Raw genomic sequence first — 22,875 nt, forward strand, 5'->3', positions numbered from 1 at the left:
TTGTTTGGTGAGTATGAGAGATAATTACAGGAAATGTGTACTGTTCTTGTTGTGATTATGGGAGATAATTACAGGAAATGTGTACTGTTCTTGTTTGTTGGGTTTTTCTGACGTTTCCACAACGTCGCTACAACGTTTCACTTTCGTTGTTGCAACGTTTTGCTCCAACGTTTTGGGGACACTCAAAATGTTAAGTGAATCGGATAAGAATTCAGGAATTATTTCATTATTAGCGATTAATGAAGTACTTATTTAATTAATTACATTGCTTATTAAATTACAGTAATTACATTACAGTAATTACCTGAGGTAATTACAGTAATTACAGTTCCGGTAATTACAGTAATTACAGTAATCATTACAGTAATTGCAGTAATCTTATTACAGTAATTACATTACATTAACTCAGGCACCTTTTGAGTAAGGAAGCTGATATTTGGACATGACACTGACCGAGTGATATGGCTGTCAAGGAAAATTTTGATTTATTGATTAATCATTTAATAAATTAACTCGTTGATTTATAAATGACTTATTTAATTAAAAGTCCTCAGAGACACATCTTCGGATGAAATACTTGCAGATTGGTTATGCTATGAGCCAATTGATTAAGGAAAATATTTTGTGATGGCCATATTGGCAATTTCATGGCCATATTCGTGGCAACTCAGTTAGTGCCACTGCACCTTTAAAATGCATCCCTGCGTTCATTTTTCGATCGATTGAGTTGAAATTTTGAACAATCGGATCTGGACTGTCGTTGTTAACGACTCTAGCACGCACTCGTCCAATCAGGATGGAGCGGTATGGTCCCCGGATCATCACTGCCCGCAGTTTTAATTAATTTTACTTTTTCTCTTGGTCATATAATTTTGAAGACATGCGTGTCATGATAGAGGAAATGTTTGTTCTGTTGAACGGAATAAATGTTGTTTATTTGTGTGGGAGTGTATTTTTGTGTATTTTTGTGTATTTTGGATATATTTTTCACGACTAATTCCAGTTAACATCCTGCACAATTTGCTCGTTTGCTGGCCGAGTCGAAATTGCGTTGAGTTTCTATGGCATGCGCCATTAAAAGCGCTGTGTAATGGTTGAGCTCCCTTTATTTCGTTTTGGTCATGCGGATGAGCAAACAAAGTGACAAATGCTGCGACTGGAGCAGTAAAAGCGATGTTTTTTTAAATGGAAACGATTTAATGAGGAATTAAAAGTGGGAGGGGGCAACACCACGCATACCTCTTTTAAGGTGTGTATAAACCCTGGAATAAACGTGGGAGGGGGCAACACCACGCATACCTCTTTTAAGGTGTGTATAAACCCTGGAATATTTCAGCAATCAATACAATGCTGAAACTATGTAAGTTAATTTAATGAGTAATTTAATAAGTAATTTAATGAGTAATTTAATGAGTAATTTAATGAGTAATTTAATGAGTAATTTAATGAGTAATTTAATGAGTAATTTAATGAGTAATTTAATAAGTAATTTAATGAGGAATTTAATGAGGAATAAACGTGGGAGGGGGCAACACCACGCATACCTCTTTTGAGGTGTGTATAAACCCTGGAATATTTCAGCAATCAATACGATGCTGAAATGATGTAATTTACTGTGTAATATGGTCGACCTTGGGTTTGTTTGGGTTTGTTGTTTATTTTTGTGGGTGTCTATTTTTGAGTATTTTGGATATATTTTCACGACTAATTCCAGTTAACATCCTGCAAAATTTGCTCGTTTTCTGGCCGAGTCGAAATTGCGTTGAGTTTCTATGGCATGCGCCATTAAAAGTGCTGTGTAATGGTTGAGCTCCCTTTATTTCGTTTTGGTCACGCGGATGAGCAGACAAAATGACGAATGCTGCGGCTGGAGCAGTGGAAGCGATTTTTGAATTGTTCAATGATTATTCGATATTGTTATGACTTATTGTCAATAGGTATACTAAGTGCCATGAGGTAGCCTGTTGCTATGTACAGTTTTATTCTATTGTTGATTATACCACATAGCTGTGGTGATAAAGGAAATGTTCGTTTTAAATAGATGATTATGATAGGACCATGACGATAAAATCATGATGATTATTATGAATGATATCATAGGGTTCAAATGCAGAATGATTGCATGAACTTGGGAAAGAACTTTCAAGCCCTATGGGATAAATTGGGTGTTACAAGCGATGGAGTTTCCAAATTTAGCATGATTGAAGGAATTTTACAGTCTTATTTCAGGAGTTTTACGAAATTTAAATTGCCAAGAGATTTGGGTACTATTAAAAGAAAAATGATGAGATATTTTTCCCAAAGAACTTTAATATCTGCCATCCATTTTGGCTGTCTCACGAATAAAGGATGAGTTGCCTTTAGTGGTTGCAAAGAAAATTTGTGGAGACCAGGCAAAATGGGGAAATATGTCAGATATGACCCTAGGACAGGACGGTGATTCATCAATTAACATGAGGTACGAACCAGAGGTGACGACCGATGAGATTCGATCTCAGTCAATGGATGGACCTGTCCTGACATCATTGGGGAAAGGGCTTATGCAAGGAGTCATCCAAAATGATTAATTTGATTTATTGATGAATATTGATGAATTAATTGAAATTGAATAATTGATTGAATTGTTAATTGATTGAATCTAATTGACTGAATTTAATTGAATAAATTTAACTGAATAAATTGAACTGAATAAATTGAATTGAATATATTGATTGTTTGATTGATGAAAATGCGGTCTCAAGAAAGAAGCTTTGATATCTTTGCGAGATATTAACAATGTGGAGACAACCTGGGAAAATTGAGCAAGGTGGTGAGTTTATATACAGATATATATGTGCGGTTACCATTGTGTGATTTCCCCGTCAACAGAGCGGACACCTGAGGATTCACCCATTTCATACTGACCCTCCGGCTCATCTGCAAATACTGATCTGTGAGATTGGATTGTGCAAAAGCCACAGCTGAGGGAGATTCTCTGGAAATCACCGTGTGAACAGGTGGAGAGACCCTTCCTGGAGGTACGAGTGAAGCTTTAGAGGAACAAACTACAACACATCCAACGCTACTTTGATAAAAGGCAGAATGGGAAATGGAGCCTGCAAGAACACACAAGGACAACCAGAGATTCCACAAAAAGGTACTTGTACACATCATATGTACGACCGTTATGGTGCCGAAGCTATAAGGCAGGTCGAGAATTGGTATTTGTGGACAAAGGGACATGATGAGGAGTTTCCAAGAGATGGTACATTTGAGCGAAGTCGATTGGAAAGATTGGAACAAAGATTGAAAGCCAGGAAGAGACAGAATCTAACGGTAGACTGGCTTGCATTCCATCTTTGGGATGGTGAATCCAGACAACGGGAACAGCAAGAACGGATAACGGATCTAGAACTTAAAATAAAAAGGATACAGGATACAGTGGAGGAGACAAATGCACAACTGCCCTCGAAATTAGGAATGAAAGTGACAGTTGTCCCATCTGATTTCCAGTTGTCTCCCCAAAAAGGACGGTACAGAGAATTTTTTCGTGTTTCAGGAGACAACGAGAGATTGCAGTGGCAACTCAGGGATGTAGAGATGCAGCCCAGCAATACAAATGCACAGGTGCACAGATCAGACAACGACAGAAACCGGTGTTTCAAGTGTGGACGGATGGGACATTGGAAAAGAGGATGTCCGTATACCAAAAGGAAGACAAGTTAATAGGGTAAACCAAGATCAAGGGTACCAGTGCTGACCGATACCTCAGACAATGATTAGGCCTTCATTGCTGCAAATCCCAAATGATGATTGGCCTCAACAGATTCGATTACTGGACAAACATGAATAACTGTCGATGATTCTTGGGTCTGAAAAGTTTTCGGAGCAAGAATTATTCATTCTTTCTTTTGCTTGTAAACAAATTAGTAATAATTGACCAAATGCCGAAATTGGATCTTTTATGTTGGGCACACAATTTTAAATTTACAAAGTTGGAACAATTGCTGTGCAAATTTTTGAAACTAAGTGACAAGAGTCACATGATGATCAGGTGGGAATTTCGGACTAGTGTTCCGCATGATTGATAGGTCAGTGGTCGACTGACATGCAAATGGGTGTGTAGTCAAATTAGGATAAATTATGGTGGGAACTGAAAGGGTAATTTCAATGTGACATTATAGGGGTTTTTCTAAGAATAAACTTTTTGGTCTATTTGTGTATTAGCATTTATAAAATTGAAGGACAAATTTTATGAAATTGAAATAAAATTGACACCCATCTTGATCTGTAAATAATGGTTCCAACGCAAACAAATATGCATAATGCATATGTGTGTGTGTTTTTGTGTATCAATCTTACAAGATTGTTGACACCGACAGTGTGCCTGTCTGGAAATGGATAGTTATATGTGGATGGGATTGGGATATGTGGATGGGATTGAATATCCAGAGAATCCGTAAAATAAAATAGAAATATAATTTGATTATGAACATTATCTCTTTTGTCAAGGGAAATGGAATATAAAAATTTGATGTGCTGGGTTATGAGCAGCCATTAATTAATAGTAAAATTGTGAGTAATTTTGGGATTCCATTTTTTGATAGAATGTATATGAGAATAACATATATTTATGGATATGAGCTTCATAAAAGGAAATGAGGAAGTACAAAATCATCCAAATTTGGGAGAGGTCTTACACTGACTTCCCAGAATACTCTGCTCAGGGATTTTATATATATAAACTTGAATTTTATCAGCATATAAATTGTGCTGTATGTATGGATGTGTTTTAGGCATAGATGATATGGGAAAATAGTAAAGAAAATTTTGCTGGTTTGAACTATTGTGGGTTTTCAGTTCTGGAGTTTAAACAAAGTCACTGGTTAACAGATGAGAAAGGATAGTAAATAAATTATTCTCTGCTGGGCAAATTAAGTACGATATTACTAAGACTTATGAGAGCTATTGTTCCGCCTTACAGCAGTGGAAAATTATTGGGAAAAATTAGATCCAACATAATGAATCTATAAAAGAATGTGATAGGGATAATATCCTCAATTTGTACTAATTATTTGATTGTGGGTAAAGGAATTAAGTCATCGTAGTGGATTGTTAACAGCAGCCTGAAAATGTCCTGAGAGTGTGCATCCATGTAATCAGAAATCCCAGATGTGTTTTTTACAAACAACATTTTGGTAGAGGTCTTGTGTGGAACACTTCCTTGGTAGATAAAAAACGGTACTGCATGCTGGCAGCCACTTTTGCGGCCAGTTAGGCCAAACAAATTGAGAGGAAATTGTAGTTAAATACGTAAGTTACACATGGCTATTTGTAAAAAAGGAAATTTGTTGAGATGGGAAACATTTTTTCGAAGGTTTATTAAGGTGTTATAATATGACATGTGGCAAGGCAAACTATTGGATGGGAAAATTAGATCTGGCTATAGAATAAATTTATTGACCCCTTGAAGTTAATTCTTCGAATCATTGTTTCACTGGCATTTTTTGTTCAAATTGGAAATAGTTTGGTAGAGCTTTGGTTAAAACCTTTGGTTGCGGTATCTTGGAACGAAATGATAAACCATAGGAGATTGATAAGAATAGAAAAAAAGATGGACCCAAAATAGAAAGTTGGATTCATGCCCCTCATTGCAAACAAGCACATGGGGCTAAGGTGGATGATCCCACAGAAAATGAGGCTGCACCTAGCAGCCCAGCAGAACATTCAGTGGTAGATAAATGATAGTCGTGATTTACAGTCATTTGAATTACATTTTAACATCCCTTGCATTGATAAACATTACATTTTCAACATGTGATATTCCTACTTGGAATAGTGACATTTATTTGCCTACATGACATATAATTACCTGCTGATATTAATACAGCATGAGTGAAAAAAAAATGTATCACAACTACACTCATGATCAGGGGATTGAGTTCAACCCCGGGAGATAGGGGGATCAGGGTAAGACAAATAATCTGATTATGTTACATATTAAGGGATTTTCTTTATTTACCTTTTAGGAAGCTTGTTAGTTTGGTACATAATGTTAAATGTCATCGACATATAACTATGTCATAGATATGAATATATACAAGGAGTAGCAGACTTGTTTGTTGGTTTAGTAGTTATATTGGCAATTGTTTTAGTGGTGGCTTGCTTGAAAGCCTTAGTGACGGTGTGTTTGAATAAGGTAACCAACAACACGATGATAACGCATGAAGTGACAAATGAGGAAAGAAATGTGGAACCAGAAAAGGAAGACTTTTATGGCGACATAAATACTGAGATTAAAAGATTAAATCAAGTGATGTTGCAAATGAATACAGTAGAATTAAGATAATGGCATAACGACAATGTTATGAGTTGTGTAAATTACAATATCAGTGAACTCATATCACCACGAGTGCCACACTGTTAAGGGAAAAAGAGGGAAAAGAAAAAGTGGAGAGGAATTATGGTAATAATACATTATGTTTAATTTGTTGGTTTGGGAAAATTGTTGTTGGGAATTAGGTATTCCCGTTTGTGATTGTAATCATATACAATTTATTTTCTTAGAGTAGTGCTAAAATACCTGCATGAGTTAATTTTTGAACTATATTAACCTGAAAGCAATTGTGGATGCTATTCTTAGTTTAGTAATAAAATACATACCTGATTGAATATTATTTGTGTGACGCATATAAATGAATATAACTTTTTGTGTTAAGGAAAAACAACAAATTGTTGAATGTGAAACTGTCGGAAGATATACATGATTATGCTGATTTCATGGTAAGATGCACCCTATCTGATCCAGTGTGTGCGGAAAGCAGATTCAGACGTGACTGAGCATAAAGATAAGACGAGATCACATTTTGGAGGGATTGCTAACGGAATTGGGAAGAAGTTCGAGAAAGAAAATTTGTGGCTAAAAAATGAAGTTAATCGTGGCATACACCCTCTTTCTCAAAGAATGATGAAGACATTCTCCCGTGTAACTTGGAGATGAATGCTTACCTTCACCAAGGAAATTTATGTGACCATTTGCCTGGATCACACTGCAACATATGAAAGAAAGGCGATCACTTACTCTTGTTCGAAGACTTCGAACATTCACCACATCAGAAGTTGCAGGACAACGACATTTTACCTGCAACCTCTGTGAAATGCGGGGACATATGTTATTACTTCACCAACGTCCGGGGAACCAGCATGGAGCTGCAAAAACGGCTGTGCCCTTGTCACAACAGCTGTGCACGATTCTGCTGGTTGCTCCTGGTAAGGACCATGAATGACCTGAACACCATGGTCCCAACATCAGTGTGGATGCATCCGGCATCCCTGTTCCACATCTTGCTGGCCAATCAACGTCACACCAATACTTGCTGCCCACTCACAATGAGGGAGGAGGCAAGTCGACTACAACTGGGTGAAGGCCTTGTTCAAGGAATCATTATGGTTCACAGCAAAAAAAAGTGGCAAGAATGCTACATGGAGAGAAGGGTCAGTCTATGACTCCGCAGTGTTACCACAACAGCGAAATCCTACACGAAGTAGTGCAGGAGCTATGAAGACATTAGGAGAAAATGTTTCATACCTGGATTCAAACACAAGTGATCAGCCCTTCCTTTCAAACAAAGTCAACATTTGTGTGGAGGCAAACGTTTTTTGCCAGATGGTGCAGATGCTTTACAAAACTTGAAAATGAAGTGAAATTGTTGTATCTTGGTGATGGTGAAGTGTTGTTTTGAAAATATATTTGTGATGCAAATGCAATAGATTGAACAATATGGAAGGAGTCAATGACCAACGAAATGTTTTGTGATTCTTGCAGGATGACGGTGTATGCCTAAGGGAATTTGATTACCAAAGTGATTGATTATTTACTTATACTTGTAATGATGTTTACTAGTAGTGATTGATTGTTTACTTATATTGATGTTTAGATTAATGGTTAATATAAACAAAAACAAAAAGATGAGGGAATTGTGGAAGTGTAACTCAGTGTAACGTATTGATTGGCCCTGGTAACTCATTGATTAAATCTGGTAACGAAGCAGAATGTGCATGAACATGATAATCTCTTGAAACACCTGGCCAAGGCCCCAGGCTAGAGCACCCTCCTACTGTGTAAATGGAAATCACAGCAGGAGGGGAGCGAGTTGATGCCAGGACTTGGTGCAATGCATGACCTCGGGGCATCAGCAGAGAAAGGATTAACGTTTCAGCGGACAGAGGATTAAGTCCAGTTTGTCCATATAAACTAGAGCAAACGTGGAGTCGACAGTACTTGCTACGAGAAGCGCTGACCGAACGGGAGTGTCGGAGGAACATCGGATGAACGAGAAGGACCAGCGAAAAGAGTTAACCTGATCCATTATATTATGCGGTATCATTTTGGTAATTGGAAGCAAGTAAATACAGTTAATAAACCAGACCTTTTGTAAACTTGTGTCCGGTCATTGGAGTCCTGTGAGTCATACACAAAATTCTTCTACAGGGGTCTAAAGTCTCTAAAGGGTCCAATGGTCAAATGTTAACAAATTATTCAGATTTCTAAAATCCTCAATTTTCATCTGATTGACTTGAAATTTGAATAGGATTTACATATCAGCTAAATTAATTCAACCACCACCTACTTTTGAGATCAACATCGGTCAAAAGGTCAACATAGGCCAAAAGGTCAACAACCTTTCAATTTCCTAAAATCCTCAATTTTCATGCGATTGACTTGAAATTTGAAGAAGATTTGCAAATTAGGTCCTTGAGTTCAACCACCAATTATTTGTGAGGTCAAAATGTCAACATAGGCCTAATTTCTAAAATTGAAATATAGGGCCAAAAACGACATCTCAAAACGTTGTGAATGAGTTATGACAACACAAGATGAATTTCATTTGGTTAGGTGACAAGATCAAGTTTATTCGAATTTGATTCAGATCCAGCCTTTTGGTGGAATGAAAAATGTAAACTGTTCAGCCTGGCAGAGGTATGCGCTTTCACGAGTGCCATTCCAAAGAAAGTACAAAGAGGTGAAAGAGGTCTAACGGGTCTAAAGGATGTAAATGCCTCAAGGCATCTTAAAAGATCTAAAAGGGTCTTAAAGGTCTAAGATTTTAAAGAGTCTAAAGGATCAAGGGGTCTAAGCAGTCTAACCAGTCTAGAGTGTTGAAGGGGTCTGAAGTGTATAAAGGGGTCTTAAAGTCGATATGGTCTATGGGGTCTAATGACCAATCCAATGGGTGCACTCCAATAGTAGTTCGGGTCTAAAGGTCTTAGGGAGTCTAAAGGATGTAAAGTGTCAAAAGGGTCTTTAAAAGACTAAAAAAGGGACTGTCCCCCCCTACCCCCCCCCCCCTCCCCCTGCACCTCCTCCCATCCCCAACTCTCTTCTGTCCTCCCCTTCTTTCCCATTCTTCAAAGCAAGAGGGCATTAATGAAGTTAAGAGGTTAAATTAAGAGGTTTTAATTAAAATAACGATGAAACTTTGTTTGTTTTTTAAAATTAAATTCAAAATCTCATAAAATTATGGAATCTCGCGAAATGCGATGGGCATATAAGCATAGATTACATTTTGAGTTAATTAGCTAATTATCTTACCACCTTGATGGAAATTTAAAAAGAGCTCCATTGGTTTTTGACATCGTGAATCATCATGCCGAGTTTCACAACATCCCGTTTAGCTGCCTCAGAGGGGTAGGGAAAAAATGGAAAGTGTTAATTGACCCACTGCCCGACTGCAGGACATCGTTACGGCTGCTTACCTCGACTTTGTCGTATACAAACTAACAACTTCAAAAATAGGGGCAATACACCTGGGTGCTCACCTGGTAGAATATGCAGTACACTACATGAACTACCCTGCAGACTACCTTAGACCCAGATTTTTCTAATGCTGAGAACAAACTTTGGTACATTATGGGTGATGAAGGTTGCGAACAGGTTTCATCAAAATTGTGTGTAGTTTTGGAGAAGAGCACAAATACCTATTCTAGGGGGTCAAACCCTGGGAATTTGGGAATTTTGGAATTTGGCTTGGGTGTCGCCAATAACTCGCCAACTCTCCACAAAAAGACACCATGGGGTCTTTAACATTTAGTAACAATGAAAGCAAACTGACAGGTCTCCAACTCAGCGTCCCATCCAGATGACAGGTGGCACCACTCCTTGATGTAATGCCGCTCCAGCGAAGCAAAGGTATCGTCGGAAATGCACCTGACAACTCAAAGGCAAGTACGCTCCGCTCCGTCCGTGCTATTCTATCAGACAAAAATCAATCATCATAATGAACAATATCACAATGTGAAGTCCCATCCAAATGGTGGTTCAAATCAATTTGCAACATGGATAAAAGCAAGAAGTTCTGATTGGTGTCAATCCAGACAACAATCTATGGATGAAATAGACAGGATGTTGATCGAGGTAAATGCCGACATTCTTGGGAAGCAAGGAGAAGCTGAAGATTTGGATGCTAACCTTTCGTCGGAGTAGAAGCGGCTCGAAGGGTTATCGCCTGAAACGTCAGCTTCTCCTTGCTTCCCGGGAAGGTTAGCATACCTCCAAGAATGTCCTGTTGATTAGATCCATCATCATACTTGTCCACAGATACATTGCAAGTTCCTGATCTTTGAGTTTAGATGCCTATCGGATTTCGATGCATTCACAACGTTCACCTGCTGGATGTATTTCAATGTAAAGTAGAGGAAACATCAACAACAGGCATTTTAAGGCCATTTTCCCTGCTAGAGCGGGGGTTAGCCTTGCGGTCCCCATGACAATCTTCTCCATTTTTCCCTATTTTCTGCATCTCTCCTTGTTAACCCCCTTGCCCGCATTTCTTCTTCCACCATCTTTAGCCAAGTCTTTCTCGGTCTTCCCCGTCCTCTACTTCCTTCCACATTCATTTCCATCACTCTTCTCAACCAGTCACTTTCATCCTTCCTCAACACATGACCCAACCATCTCAACCTGTTCCTCTTCACAGCATCAATCACAGGCTCTATTCCCATCATCTTTCGCAATTCATCATTTGTCTTCCTCTCTCTCAACGATACTCCACACATCCATCGAACCATTCGCATTTCCACCCTTTCCAGCCTTCGTTGCTGCTCTACGTTCATTACCCATGTCTCGCTCCCATAAATCATAACACTTCTCACACATGCAGCATACACCTTTCCCTTCAGCTTCAACGACACTCCCCCACTCGTAGAGTATAACAGGCAATATTAATTATAAATTAGAATTCGTGTTTAATTCGCTCGTTAGCGGATGCTGATGCATCAAGATAGCTGTTGATTGGCACGACCAAATTTGTATACCGACCAAGTCAGTCCATAAATATCCTGTGAATGTCAGTGGAACATCAAATTGTTCATCCCAGGAGCAGCAGAACATGCAAAAAATAATACTAATTAACAAACCCTCATTACCAACGCCACCGAAGGTGCATGGAGGTTTTTTCCACCCCTTTCTGTCTGTCTGTCTGTGAGCAGGATATCTCAAAAAGGTTATGGATGGATTTGGACGAAATTTGGTGGATAGGTTGCGGGTGTGACAAGAACAAGCCGATTCGATTTTGGTTCAAGTCAGCATATCCGGCCTATCAGTGGAATACAAAACGTAAACTATTCAACTTGGCAGAGGTATGGGCCCCACAGAGTGCTGTTCTAGTTCTCCTTGTTTTTCTTTGCTCTGTGGACAAGATGGAGACAAACAAAGCGAATCGATGTCCCTCTACAAGCTGACGGCATGGATGCAAAAGCATAAATAACTGCCAGCAAAGGACACCGCAAAGTAGAATCATTAGAAAGCTAAAGAGACAGCCAAATGCTCCGAGAGAAAGGATCAAGAGATGTACCCATTAGGATATCATTCTGACTGAACAGAATCATGGAAATTGAAACGACATTTCAAAAAAAATTATACTCACGGGGATGTGGCTGAAATATGTCTGTCAAGGGAACTATTGTACTGCTGGACATGATGGCAGCAATTGCAAACTGTGATGAAATATCATGCACCGAGTGTATGACAGCTCGTTCATGCAAAGCAGAGAAAGTGGAAAGAAATTCAAAGTGTCACCTTGCAGAACACACAGTCGAGTGAAGGTTGGAGGATGGAGCGAATACATGAACATTGCAGAAGTTAGCAGAAAGAAACTGACGTTCTTTTTAAATGGGCAGCATAATTAAAAAATGCTTAGATTTGTAGCCTGGTCACGTGACAATGTGCTGCATCTTAGAGACATGACTCATTCTCCATGGACCAAGATCATGTATCCATGGACCACCTGACTCTCAAAGCTTTCGTACATTAACATACTCAGTGTTGGAGGTGGAGGAGGGGAAAAATAGTTTTGCCTCCACCCTCCACCCCAGATTTTGTCACCCACCTCTGTTTTAATACTGCCTTACTTTATGTTGGCTACATTTGTATTTTCCTTATTAAATCTGTTTCCGTTGTCTCTCCCTTTCAAACTCAGCGACCTCCCTGCCTCTCCTCCTCTGGCAATGCCCATGAATCATGGGGTAAGAACAAGATGGTGAGAGAATGAGGCAGGTCCAAATCACAGGGTAATCAACCAAACAGCTACAGCTAGCGGACACACTGTATTGGTGCCGACATCATTTCTACCCTACACATGCAAGATGGCTTTGCAAAAAACAAACAAAGACACACAGAGACAGACATGACGCCGATGGTCGATTGTGTTTTCAGAGATTTGGCAAAAAGTATTTCTTTAAATAACTTCATGACAATAAAACAAGAAGAAAAAGACATAAAATGTCATAGCCCCCGCCGTCGTTTTACTAATTTTGCTGTACGGAGTTTAAGGCTGTCAGTCGGCCATCTTTAGTTGGATGACAGGACAAAATCGACTGCATATGTATACTCAATACTCATGTATTGTCTTTGTGCCAAGTTTGAAGAAAATCGGTCCATGCGTGTCCAAGAAAAGGATTGGAACACATTTAAGTAACAAAATGGCGGCCAGTCGGCCATATTGGATCTGATCTCGAAAACGACGTGCATATGTAACCTATCATTCGCTATTTGTGTGGCAAATTTGAACAAGATCGGTAAATGCATGCCCGAGAAATAGTTGAGGACGTGTTCAACATTTGGTTTTTTACAACTAAAATGGCCACCGGTCGGCCATCTTTGATCACATAATGAAACCAAATGATGTGCATACGTGTGCCGTCATGTATTGTCTTTGTGCCAAGTATGAGCAAAATCAGTAACTACATCCCCGAGATATGGTTGCGGACGCACGGACGCATATAGACGGACAGACGGACAAGACCAAATCCATAAGCCCCCATTTCGGACTAAGTCCAATGGGGGCTAATAACTAGTTTGTCAGAGCTGATGAATCGACTGATTACATGTAGTGCTAATTGTACAACTAACACCAAGCTGGGAATTTGGCAAGAGTAAGAATGGCAGGCAGCTCATGTGCCTGGTATGGGTGGTGTCTTCCTGTACTCTTGACAGATTGTCAGGAAACGTCATGAACGTTTCAATGGCTGAGAACTAATCCTGGATGAGAGGCCACTGATTCGCAGCTGGGAGTGAAACTTCCACCAGCCGTAGGATTGGAATCCCTGCAAGTTGGAAATGAGATCTGAGTAGTCATCGCAGACCAGACTTGGTGGCACAATGTTTAGAGTCTGGGAGGTCAATCCCGGCGGAATCATACCAAACACTTAATTTACAAAAACTGAAGTTGACGTTTGCCAGAAACAGTGCTGCTCCCTTGTTTGACACTCAGCATTTTGAAGGATAGGGCAAGGACAAACGCTGGAAAGGCAATGGTAAACCATCCAATCAATCCCTTTTCAATCTGCTTCGGCAGCACCACTTTGTATAGAGTACAGTACATTGAAATAAATAAATATATAATAATGGACTCTTTCAAAGGGAACATGCTTCTCTTCGTGATGAGCGCTCATTGTACCGTTCATTGTCATCACTGGAATCTGAGATCTTTTTGGGTCAGATCAGGCCTCCAATTTAATTGGGTTAATTATGAGAAAAGCAAATAGCAAATGGTGCCTTATTCCAATAAAAACCGACTAAAATGACCTATGATGAAACATCCAATGTCGTCACTCAAACTGATTACCAGTACAATACCCTATAAACATTCTTCATTGCTGTTAAAGCTTACTTGTAAACTTGCAAACATTTATGTACCAAACAAGGTCTTGTTTGCCATAAAATAGAACCCCCTTTAGAGGCCATTTTCCCCCGCAGGGCAGGGGTTGGCGTTTTTCGGGCACCGTGGTCCCCTTTTTGAAGCAATGTTTTATGGCCGGATGCCCTTCCTGCCACCAACCCTGTTATGCGACACACAGGGACACACACAGTGAACAGGTACTCAATTTGCCGACCTCCGAAGGATGACAGGCTGAGTCAACCCCCCCCCCCCCGGCGTTAATTGAGCGATCGACCGGGATTTGAACCCAGGATCCTAGGATCCCAAGCCGGCACCCTAACCGCTAAGCCAACACCAGGCGTTTGCCATAAAATTATAAATAAATATTCTCAAAGGGGTTATAAAGGAGCTGTAATAATCTTAACAACGAATACATAATTGTACTAAAAATTAGACGTTAACATGACATCAAAAGTTAATGAGGTCTCATTCTCCTTCACAATTCCAAAGACCACGCTCATATTTTCTTGAAACGCACCAATAATTTCCTTTGCAAATTGTCAAAGTCACGTAGCGTAGTCTTCCAAAAATAATGACAAAGAACAAGAGTACGAAGAGTGAATATTTATGAAAAAGATGTGGAAAAAATGCATGGAAAATTTCCATACGCTCCAGCTTTACGAGTGCTCTTTGAGTAGACGGGACTGTTGTTAGAAAGAACACTTGAAGTGGCAAGATGAAATAAGAACAGCAACAGAGACGATTGAAGTACTGTGTGTAACTAATTGGCCAAAAAAAATAACAATGACGGGAGGGAGTTAAGGGGGATGGGATCAGCGGAGCACTTCAGAAACTGCAGGAGTTGTGAAACATTATAAAACAATCTTTCGGTCCATTTCATCACAACTCTTCTTTGATAGTACCCACATCCAATAGGTTGTGTGGCCGAGAACAGAATTTTTTTTGCATCGAGCACTTTATAATGTAGTTGCATTCGTCTTGGCTTGACAAATGTTCAGCAACTACGAAATAATCTCGACGATAAACGGCACTCGGTAGAGCGTATACCTCCACCAGGTTGAACACTTTACGTTTTGTATCCCACTGATAGGCCGATCCTGGTTTCAGAAGTGAACCAAAATCTAATCGGCTTGTTCTTGTCACCTAACCAACTCATCCACCAAGATTTGATATAATCCATCCACAACATTTTGAAATATCGTGATATAACTTTCCTGGGAAATGCTTTTCCTGGAAAATTTTGCCATGATCTTTCCTGGGAAAACCACATTTCCAAGCTGGCCTCCAAAGCCAGTTGCCGACTGGACATCCTCCATCATGTGAAGTCCTTCCTAGGCACACCTGAGCTCCTCACCACATACAAGGCTTTCATCCGCAGCTCAATGGAATACTGCTCTCCCCTCTGGGCTGGTGCTCCTGCCTCACACCTAGATCGGCTTCACGCTGTTGAAACCAAAGCTTTCAGAATCATTGGAATCTCCCGCGATGAAGCGAACTCCGAGGGCCTTTCACTCACTCACCGCAGGCAGGTTGGTGGTCTTTCCGTCTTCTACCGACTCCTCTCTGGCCTTGCCCCCCCCAGCTCTCTCTGGGCTCTGTCCCGCAAATATTCCGACAGGTCGCACAAGATCTGCTGCAACCCTCTTATGGTTAAACTGCCAAAATGAAGACTCTCTGCTAACCTTCACTCCTTCATTCCTCTTTTCTCCCACCTCTGCAACACACTCCCTCACTCTCTTCAATCCCACTCCTCCCTCCAGGTCTTCAAAAACAGCTGTTCACCACCATCTCTTATCTTCCCCCATCCAAAACCTTGATCTTTTCTACCCCTGCTAATTTCACCCCAAATCCACTTTTTTGAAATACCAACTTCTTTCCTGGAAGTCCTTGGTGTCCTTGTGTTTTATACTTCTCCCCACCCCCCCCCCCCCCCCCGCTTCCCACGCCTCCTCCCCACAAGCCCTCTCCCTCCCACACATCTCCCGATGTCCCTGCTCTCAAATGTTGTGTTTGTGTGCTTGCCCTTCTCTCCCCATCTTGTCTACCACTCCCTCTTTTTATATATTTTGTTTGTCTGTTTGATTTGTTTGTGTGATAAATGTTAGCTCTTTCACGAGCCTCGATTCTGTATCCAAAAACAAACAAACAAAAAAAACTGCCAACATCAAGACTCTCTGCTCACCTTCACTCCTTTATTCCTCTTTACTCCTGCCTCTGGAACAAACTCCCACACTCTCTTCAATCCCACTCCTCCCTCCAGGTCTTTAAAACAGCTGTTCACCACCATCTCTTATCTTCCCCCATCCAAAACCTTGATCTTTTCTACCCCCGTGAATTCACCCAAGATCCACTTTTTTTGAAATACCGACTTCTTTCCTGGAAGTCCTAGCAGTGTCCATGTGTTTTGTACCTCTCCCACCCACCCCCCCTTCCCACGCCCCCCCCCCCAAGTCCTCTCCCTCCCACAGATCTTCCGATGTCCCTGTTCTCTGCTGTTGTACTTGTGTTCTTCCCTCTCTCTCCCCATCTTGTGTCCCGCTCCCTTTATTGTACGTTTTGTTTGTCCGATTGTTTTTTTGCGATTGATGTTAAGCTCTTACACGAGCCTCGATCTTGTATACAAATATATATATATATATATATATATCGTTTTAGCCCGATCATCAATGGTGAAGAATCACTTTTTAAAAAATTGTCAGATCCAGATCTGAACCTTCACCAAAATCGAATCAATTCATCCTCGTCACACAACTAACTTATCCACCAAGTTTCGTTCGAACCCGTCCATAACTTTTTGAGATATCCTGTTCACACACAAACAAACAGACAGGGGCGAAACCATATAACCACCTCCCACCTTCGGCGGCAGAGGTAATAATTGGCATCACGATTCAAATTTCTATCCTGCAATGTAACATGAAGAAGAAGAAAGCTTTCACGATGCATCAACAATAATTGCTCAAATAATAAACCTGGAGTTCCACCATGACTTTGTTGCGAGTTCAACTCTATTTTGCTCCGATTGCCTTGCACACAGACGTACCCAGATCAGACATGGACAAAGTTTACAAAAGCCAGTTGTTCTTTTGGAGTTGGAGATTAAATGTGCTGTCATGTTTTGAGGAAGCAAAACTTATGCTAAACAAAAATCAATTTCCGTTCGATCTCACAGTTTGTTAGTAATGAAAGACTGGCCAACAAGGAACAGCCTTTGAACACGATCTGACTGAAGCAACTATTCCCACCCCAATCGGTGTAATCGCAGTTGGTAATGCAGGAAGTGCAAGAATATGAGGAAGAACAGGAAAAAGAGGAGGGAAAATGGTGAGACTAAGAGGAAGGAAAATGTTTTGAAAAATAATTAGAAGATGGAGAAGAACACAAAAGTAACAACAATAAGAGGAGAATAATCAAAGGAGTTTACAGAAAAAGGGAGAACATGCTACTGGTCTTTGGACTACAACCAAGAGATCATTGTGCACTTTGGACAACCTCTTACCTTGATAATAGAATTGGAAAGAACCCGTTGCACCTTCTTGGTAGCTCTGGAAATGAACCGACACTTGATTTGTTGGGCTGCGAATCACTTGACCTTCCACGAGCAGGCTCTGATTGGACAACACTAGAGGGCGGCCATCAAGAATGCTGTATACAGAGAGGGCCTCGCCTTCAGACAAACTCAGGGTCTTCACCTGCAAAAAGCACCGTGCCAAAACAGATGAAAATCTTTAACATCAATGCAAACTTCATGCAACAGAATCACCATTTATTGTGAAAGTCAATATGTCACTAGATTAGGTGTAAATTGGATACGAGTCATCTTGTGATCAAGCACAACCACACAACCAGCAAAAATAATCCTTATAGACCCTAGACTTGAGTCATTTGGCCAGCCTATGGGTCCAGCTCAGCCATAAGTGTGTCCCAATGATTTGGAGACTTTAAAACACACGAAAGGTATTCCGTTGAGCGGCACAAGTTTATAAACACTTAAGCCACTCAATGCAATGGTTGCAGGGCTACAGCTGCATTAATGGGCGAGAGACATGAAATGGTATTTTTCAAAGGAACAACCCACACATATCTTGACCTTGAATCAATATAAATGGTTGAAGAACATTTGGAACTTATATCATTTGAAGTTCAATTAAGTCACTTGGACCATTTATGATCAATAGGAATAAACTTTTAAAAATTATTCTCAAAATGGGTTTATTCAATTCCACAGTTAAATGCCTTTAAGTTTGCTTTTCAGCAGAGCCAACTAATGCTCTTATGTTCGGAGCCTCAACATAAAAGCATATAAGTCTTTTGATGATTACTTCAGAGCACATCTTCGATGTAGCTCTGATCAATTTTATTATAATAAGCACATTTACCAATTCACTTAATATTTGATTCAAGATTATGGATGAATTAAATAACTATTTTCTATAAGTTTCACATTTTTAATCTATTGTTGTATCTATAATAATAAGTGTGTGTGTGTGTGTGTGTGTGTGTGTGTGTGTCTCCTCCATAACTCCAAAACCATGAAACCTAGCGGCCCCAAACTTTGCGTGCATACTTACCGAACTCCAAGGGAGTGCATGAATGTTTTGTAAGAACTTTGTTATAAAAAAAGTTTTTACCCATGATCTTTCATATTTGCTTCAAATAGAGACCAATGCATATTTCTGCGTGTGTGTTTTGTTTTTGTTCAGAGTGGGGGGGGAATTTGTTTTTTAAAATGTATCCCATAATGCATTTGTGGGTCTTTTTGGACCCGGGCCCAACATGTTTTTGTTTCGCTATAACTTTGTTATAAAAACGTTTTTACCCATGATATTTTATGTATGCTTTGAGTAAATGGTAATACATGTTCTTGTGTGCGTTTTGGTTTTTTTTTCTTTCTTTCGGGATGGGGAGGAATTAATTTTTTTTAATTTTTACCCCATCACATTGCCTGGCATGATTGTTTCACTGTAACTTTGTTATAAAAAGGATTTTACACATTATCTTTCATGTACATTTTGAATGAAGCGGAGGGTAATACATATTCCTGTATGTGTATTTTGGGGGGGGGGTTTTCTTTCAGGATCGGGAGAATATATTTTTAAAAATTTCCCCCAACGAATGCAGTCGTGGGTCTTTTTGGACCGGTTTAGCATTTAGGTTATTGTAAAAAAACAAATAAAATGTAATTTTCTTCACTATTGTATTCTTTTAGATGTATTATTTAAATTATTATTATTATTATTGAATTATTGCATTCCCCCCACCCCCTCACCCCTTTATAAAGCGGCGCTGCATGCATGTGTGTTGCGGTGTACCTTCCACACCCTTTGACCCACAAGGCTCAAACTTGGCATGAAGATTGTTTGCTCCCCCAGAATAGTTTTGTACTACCTGCCCCACTCATGAATTTGTGTGTGAGGGGGAGGGGAGGAGGGTAAAAAAAACAGATGCATTTCAATGGCATGTACGAGCATTTACAAAAAAACACAACACAATAGATCCATTCACTTGCAAATTAGTGTATTACTCATTGGTAACCACTGCAGAATAGATCGATACACTTGTACATTAGGGAAGTACTCATTGGTTACCCCTGCAGAATAGATTGATACACTTGTGAATTAGGGTACAAGTTATTGCTAACCCCTGCATAATAGAGAGCAATAACTTGTACCCTTATTTACAAGTGAATGGATCTATTCTGCAGGGGTTACCAATGAGTGACACCCTTATGTACAAGTGAATGGATCTATTGTGTTGTTTTTTTGCAAATACATGTCATTGGAATGCATCTGTTTTTTACCCCCTCCCTCCCCCCACTCACACACAATTTCATGAGGGGGGGGGGCAGGTAATAGTGTAAAACTATTCTGGAGGTAGCAAACAATCTTCATGCCAAGTTTGAGCTTTGTGGGTCAAAAGGTGTGGACACCACACACACACATGCAGCGCCACTTTATAAAGGGGTGAGGGGGGAGAGGGGGAAGGGGGAGGGGTGGGAATGCAATAACTAAATAATAGTAATAATAAAAATTTTAAGAATACATCTAAAAGAGTACATTCGTCAAGAAAATTTAATTTTATTGCTTTTTTTTTTTTTAATAACTTCAATGCTAAACCGATCCAAAAATACCCTAGGGGTATAATTTAAAAAAATTAATTCCCCCGATCCTGAAAGAAAAAAACAAAACAAACATACAGGAACATGTATTACCCTTTCTTCAAAGCATTTATGAAAGATATTGGGTAAATACGTTTTTATAACAAAGTTATAGCAAAACAAAAATCAGCATAGCCTGGGGCCATAAAAGACCCACGAATGCATTAAAGGGGGATAACCTGAGAAAATGCATCCTAGGGTTAAGGATATTCCCATGGGTGGGAATTGCAGCCCCCTATTAGCGGACATTTGTCTTATTTTCTGTGAATTTTCATTTATGCAGAAACTGATGAAGGAGAAAAAAAATTAGGGCTAGCTAAAATATTGTCTCATACATGTCGTTACATAGATAATATTTGTGTGGTTAACTATAACTTTTTTGATATTTGTGTGGTTTACGATAATGTTTTTGATATTTGTGTGGTTAACTTTAACTTTTTTGATATTTGTGTGGTTTACGATAATGTTTTTGATATTTGTGTGGTAACTATAACTTTGTTGATATTCGTGTGGTTTACTATAACGTTTTTGATATTTGTGTGGTTTACTATAACGTTTTTTATATTTGTGTGGTTTACTATAACGTTTTTGATATTTGTGTGGTTTACTATAACGTTTTTGATATTTGTGTGGTTTACTATAACGTTTTTGATATTTGTGTGGTTTACGATAACGTTTTTTATATTTGTGTGGTTTACTATAACGATTTTGATATTTGTGTGGTTTACTATAACTATAATATAATATAATTTACTATAATATAATATAATTTACTGTAATAAATACATAACTATAACTATAACTTTTTTGATATTTGTGTGGTTTACTATAACGTTTTTGATATTTGTGTGGTTAACTATAACTTTTTTGAAAGGCTGCTTTACAAGATTTATCCAGAGAGTCTGATTGCAAACAAGAGTGGTAATGATTGTGCTGTATATCTGGACGTGTTAGTTAGAGTTGGACAGAATGGCTTTAGTACGAGTGTGTGTGTTTGATGATTAATTTGATCAAACATAAAGTGGATGATTTTAGTTTCGCTGTAGTCTTGTACACCTTTCCAGGTAGCAATGTACCAATTAAAATGGGTTACAATGTCTTCTTATTTCAGCTACTCAGATTTGCAAGAATTTGTTCAGTCAAGGATGATTTTGTGGAACGCGCTGAGGAGGTATTTCCCATCATGTTAAATGGAGGATATTTGGCTGATTGTTTGATCAGGTCTTGTGAGAATGTCTTTAGACTCCATCGTCATCTTTTGTTCAAGTTTGGTTGGTTTTCATGTAAAAAGTTCCTATTGCATTGCATTTGATATAAGTATTAAATAAGGTGGTATTTAGGTAAAAAATGTATTATACGTTAGCATTAACTTGATTGGTTGGTGATTGCCAGGATACGCATTGCAGCGTGGTGGAATCGGTTGTGGATGACATTTTGAATATTTGAATGGCAGTTTGAGTCGATGTCAGCTGTGTAATGGACATGTCTGTCGGTGGAGTATTTATCGCTTAGTATAGAGTTAAATTAAGTGATTTATGATTAAGTTATTAGTTTGTGTTAATATTTTAAATAAAAGTAGTATTTAGATAAGTTTGAATAAGGATTTTTTTTTTTTTTTTTTTTGTATACTGAATCGAGGCTCGTGAAAGAGCTGACATTTACTTCACAAACAAATCAACCAGACAAACAAAATATATAAAAAGAGGGAGCGGAAGACAAGAGAAGGGGAAGCACACAAACACTTGAGGGCACACAACATTTAAGAGCAGGGAGATGTGTGGGAGGGAGAGGGCTTGGGGGGAGGGGGGTGGCAGAAGTATCAAACACAAGGACACCAAGGACTTCCAGGACAGAAGTTGGTATTTCAAAAAAGTGGAATTGGGGTGAAATTAGCGGGGATAGAAAAGATCAATGTTTTGGATGGGGGAAGATAAGAGATCGTGGTGAACAGCTGTTTTAAAGACCTGGAGGGTGGAGTGGGATTGAAGAGAGTGAGGGAGTTTGTTCCAGAGGCGGGAGGAAAGAGGAGTGAAGGTGAGCAGAGAGTCTTGATTTTGGCAGTTTAACCATAGGAGGGTTGCAGGCAGATCTTGTGCGACCTGTAGGAATATTTGCTGGACAGAGCCCAGAGGGAGCTGGGGGGGGGGGGGGGGGGGCAAGGCCAGAGAGGAGTCGGTAGAAGACGGAAAGACCACCAACCTGCCTGCGGTGAGTGAGTGAGAGGCCCTTGGAGTTAGCTTCATCGCGGGAGATTCCAATGATTCTGAATGCTTTGGTTTCAACAGCGTGAAGACGAGCTAGGTGTGAGGCAGGTGCACCAGCCCAGAGGGGAGAGCAGTATTCCATTGAGCTGCGGATGAAAGCCTTGTATGTGGTGAGGAGCTCAGGTGTGCCAAGGAAGGACTTCGCACGACGGAGGATGCCCAGTCGGCGACTGGCTTTGGAGGCCAGATTTGAAATGTGGTTTTCCCAGGAAAGATCATGGCAGATAGTGAGACCCAAAAGCTTGAGTGACAGAACTTCTTGGAGAGGATTATTCAGAAAGTGGATGGGAGGGTTGTC

At 39.7% G+C, this 22,875-nt stretch overlaps 1 protein-coding gene and 1 long non-coding RNA gene across 3 annotated transcripts in view; one reads left to right on the plus strand and one right to left on the minus strand.

The window, feature by feature from the left end:
* SEZ6 (seizure related 6 homolog) overlaps positions 1 to 22,875 on the minus strand; it is a 288,840-nt gene that overhangs the window by 104,789 nt on the left and 161,176 nt on the right. Inside the window, exon 4 of the mRNA XM_078768042.1 lies at positions 17,656 to 17,848. Coding sequence (XP_078624168.1) covers positions 17,656 to 17,848 — 193 coding nt within the window. The remainder of the gene's footprint in view (positions 1 to 17,655; positions 17,849 to 22,875) is intronic.
* Positions 1 to 22,875, plus strand: part of LOC137439904 (uncharacterized) — a 198,026-nt gene that overhangs the window by 35,334 nt on the left and 139,817 nt on the right. The window lies entirely within an intron of this gene.

Source organism: Myxine glutinosa, chromosome 14 (genome assembly GCF_964187855.1).
Source record: "Myxine glutinosa chromosome 14, kmMyxGlut1.1, whole genome shotgun sequence".
Lineage (NCBI taxonomy): Eukaryota > Metazoa > Chordata > Myxini > Myxiniformes > Myxinidae > Myxine > Myxine glutinosa.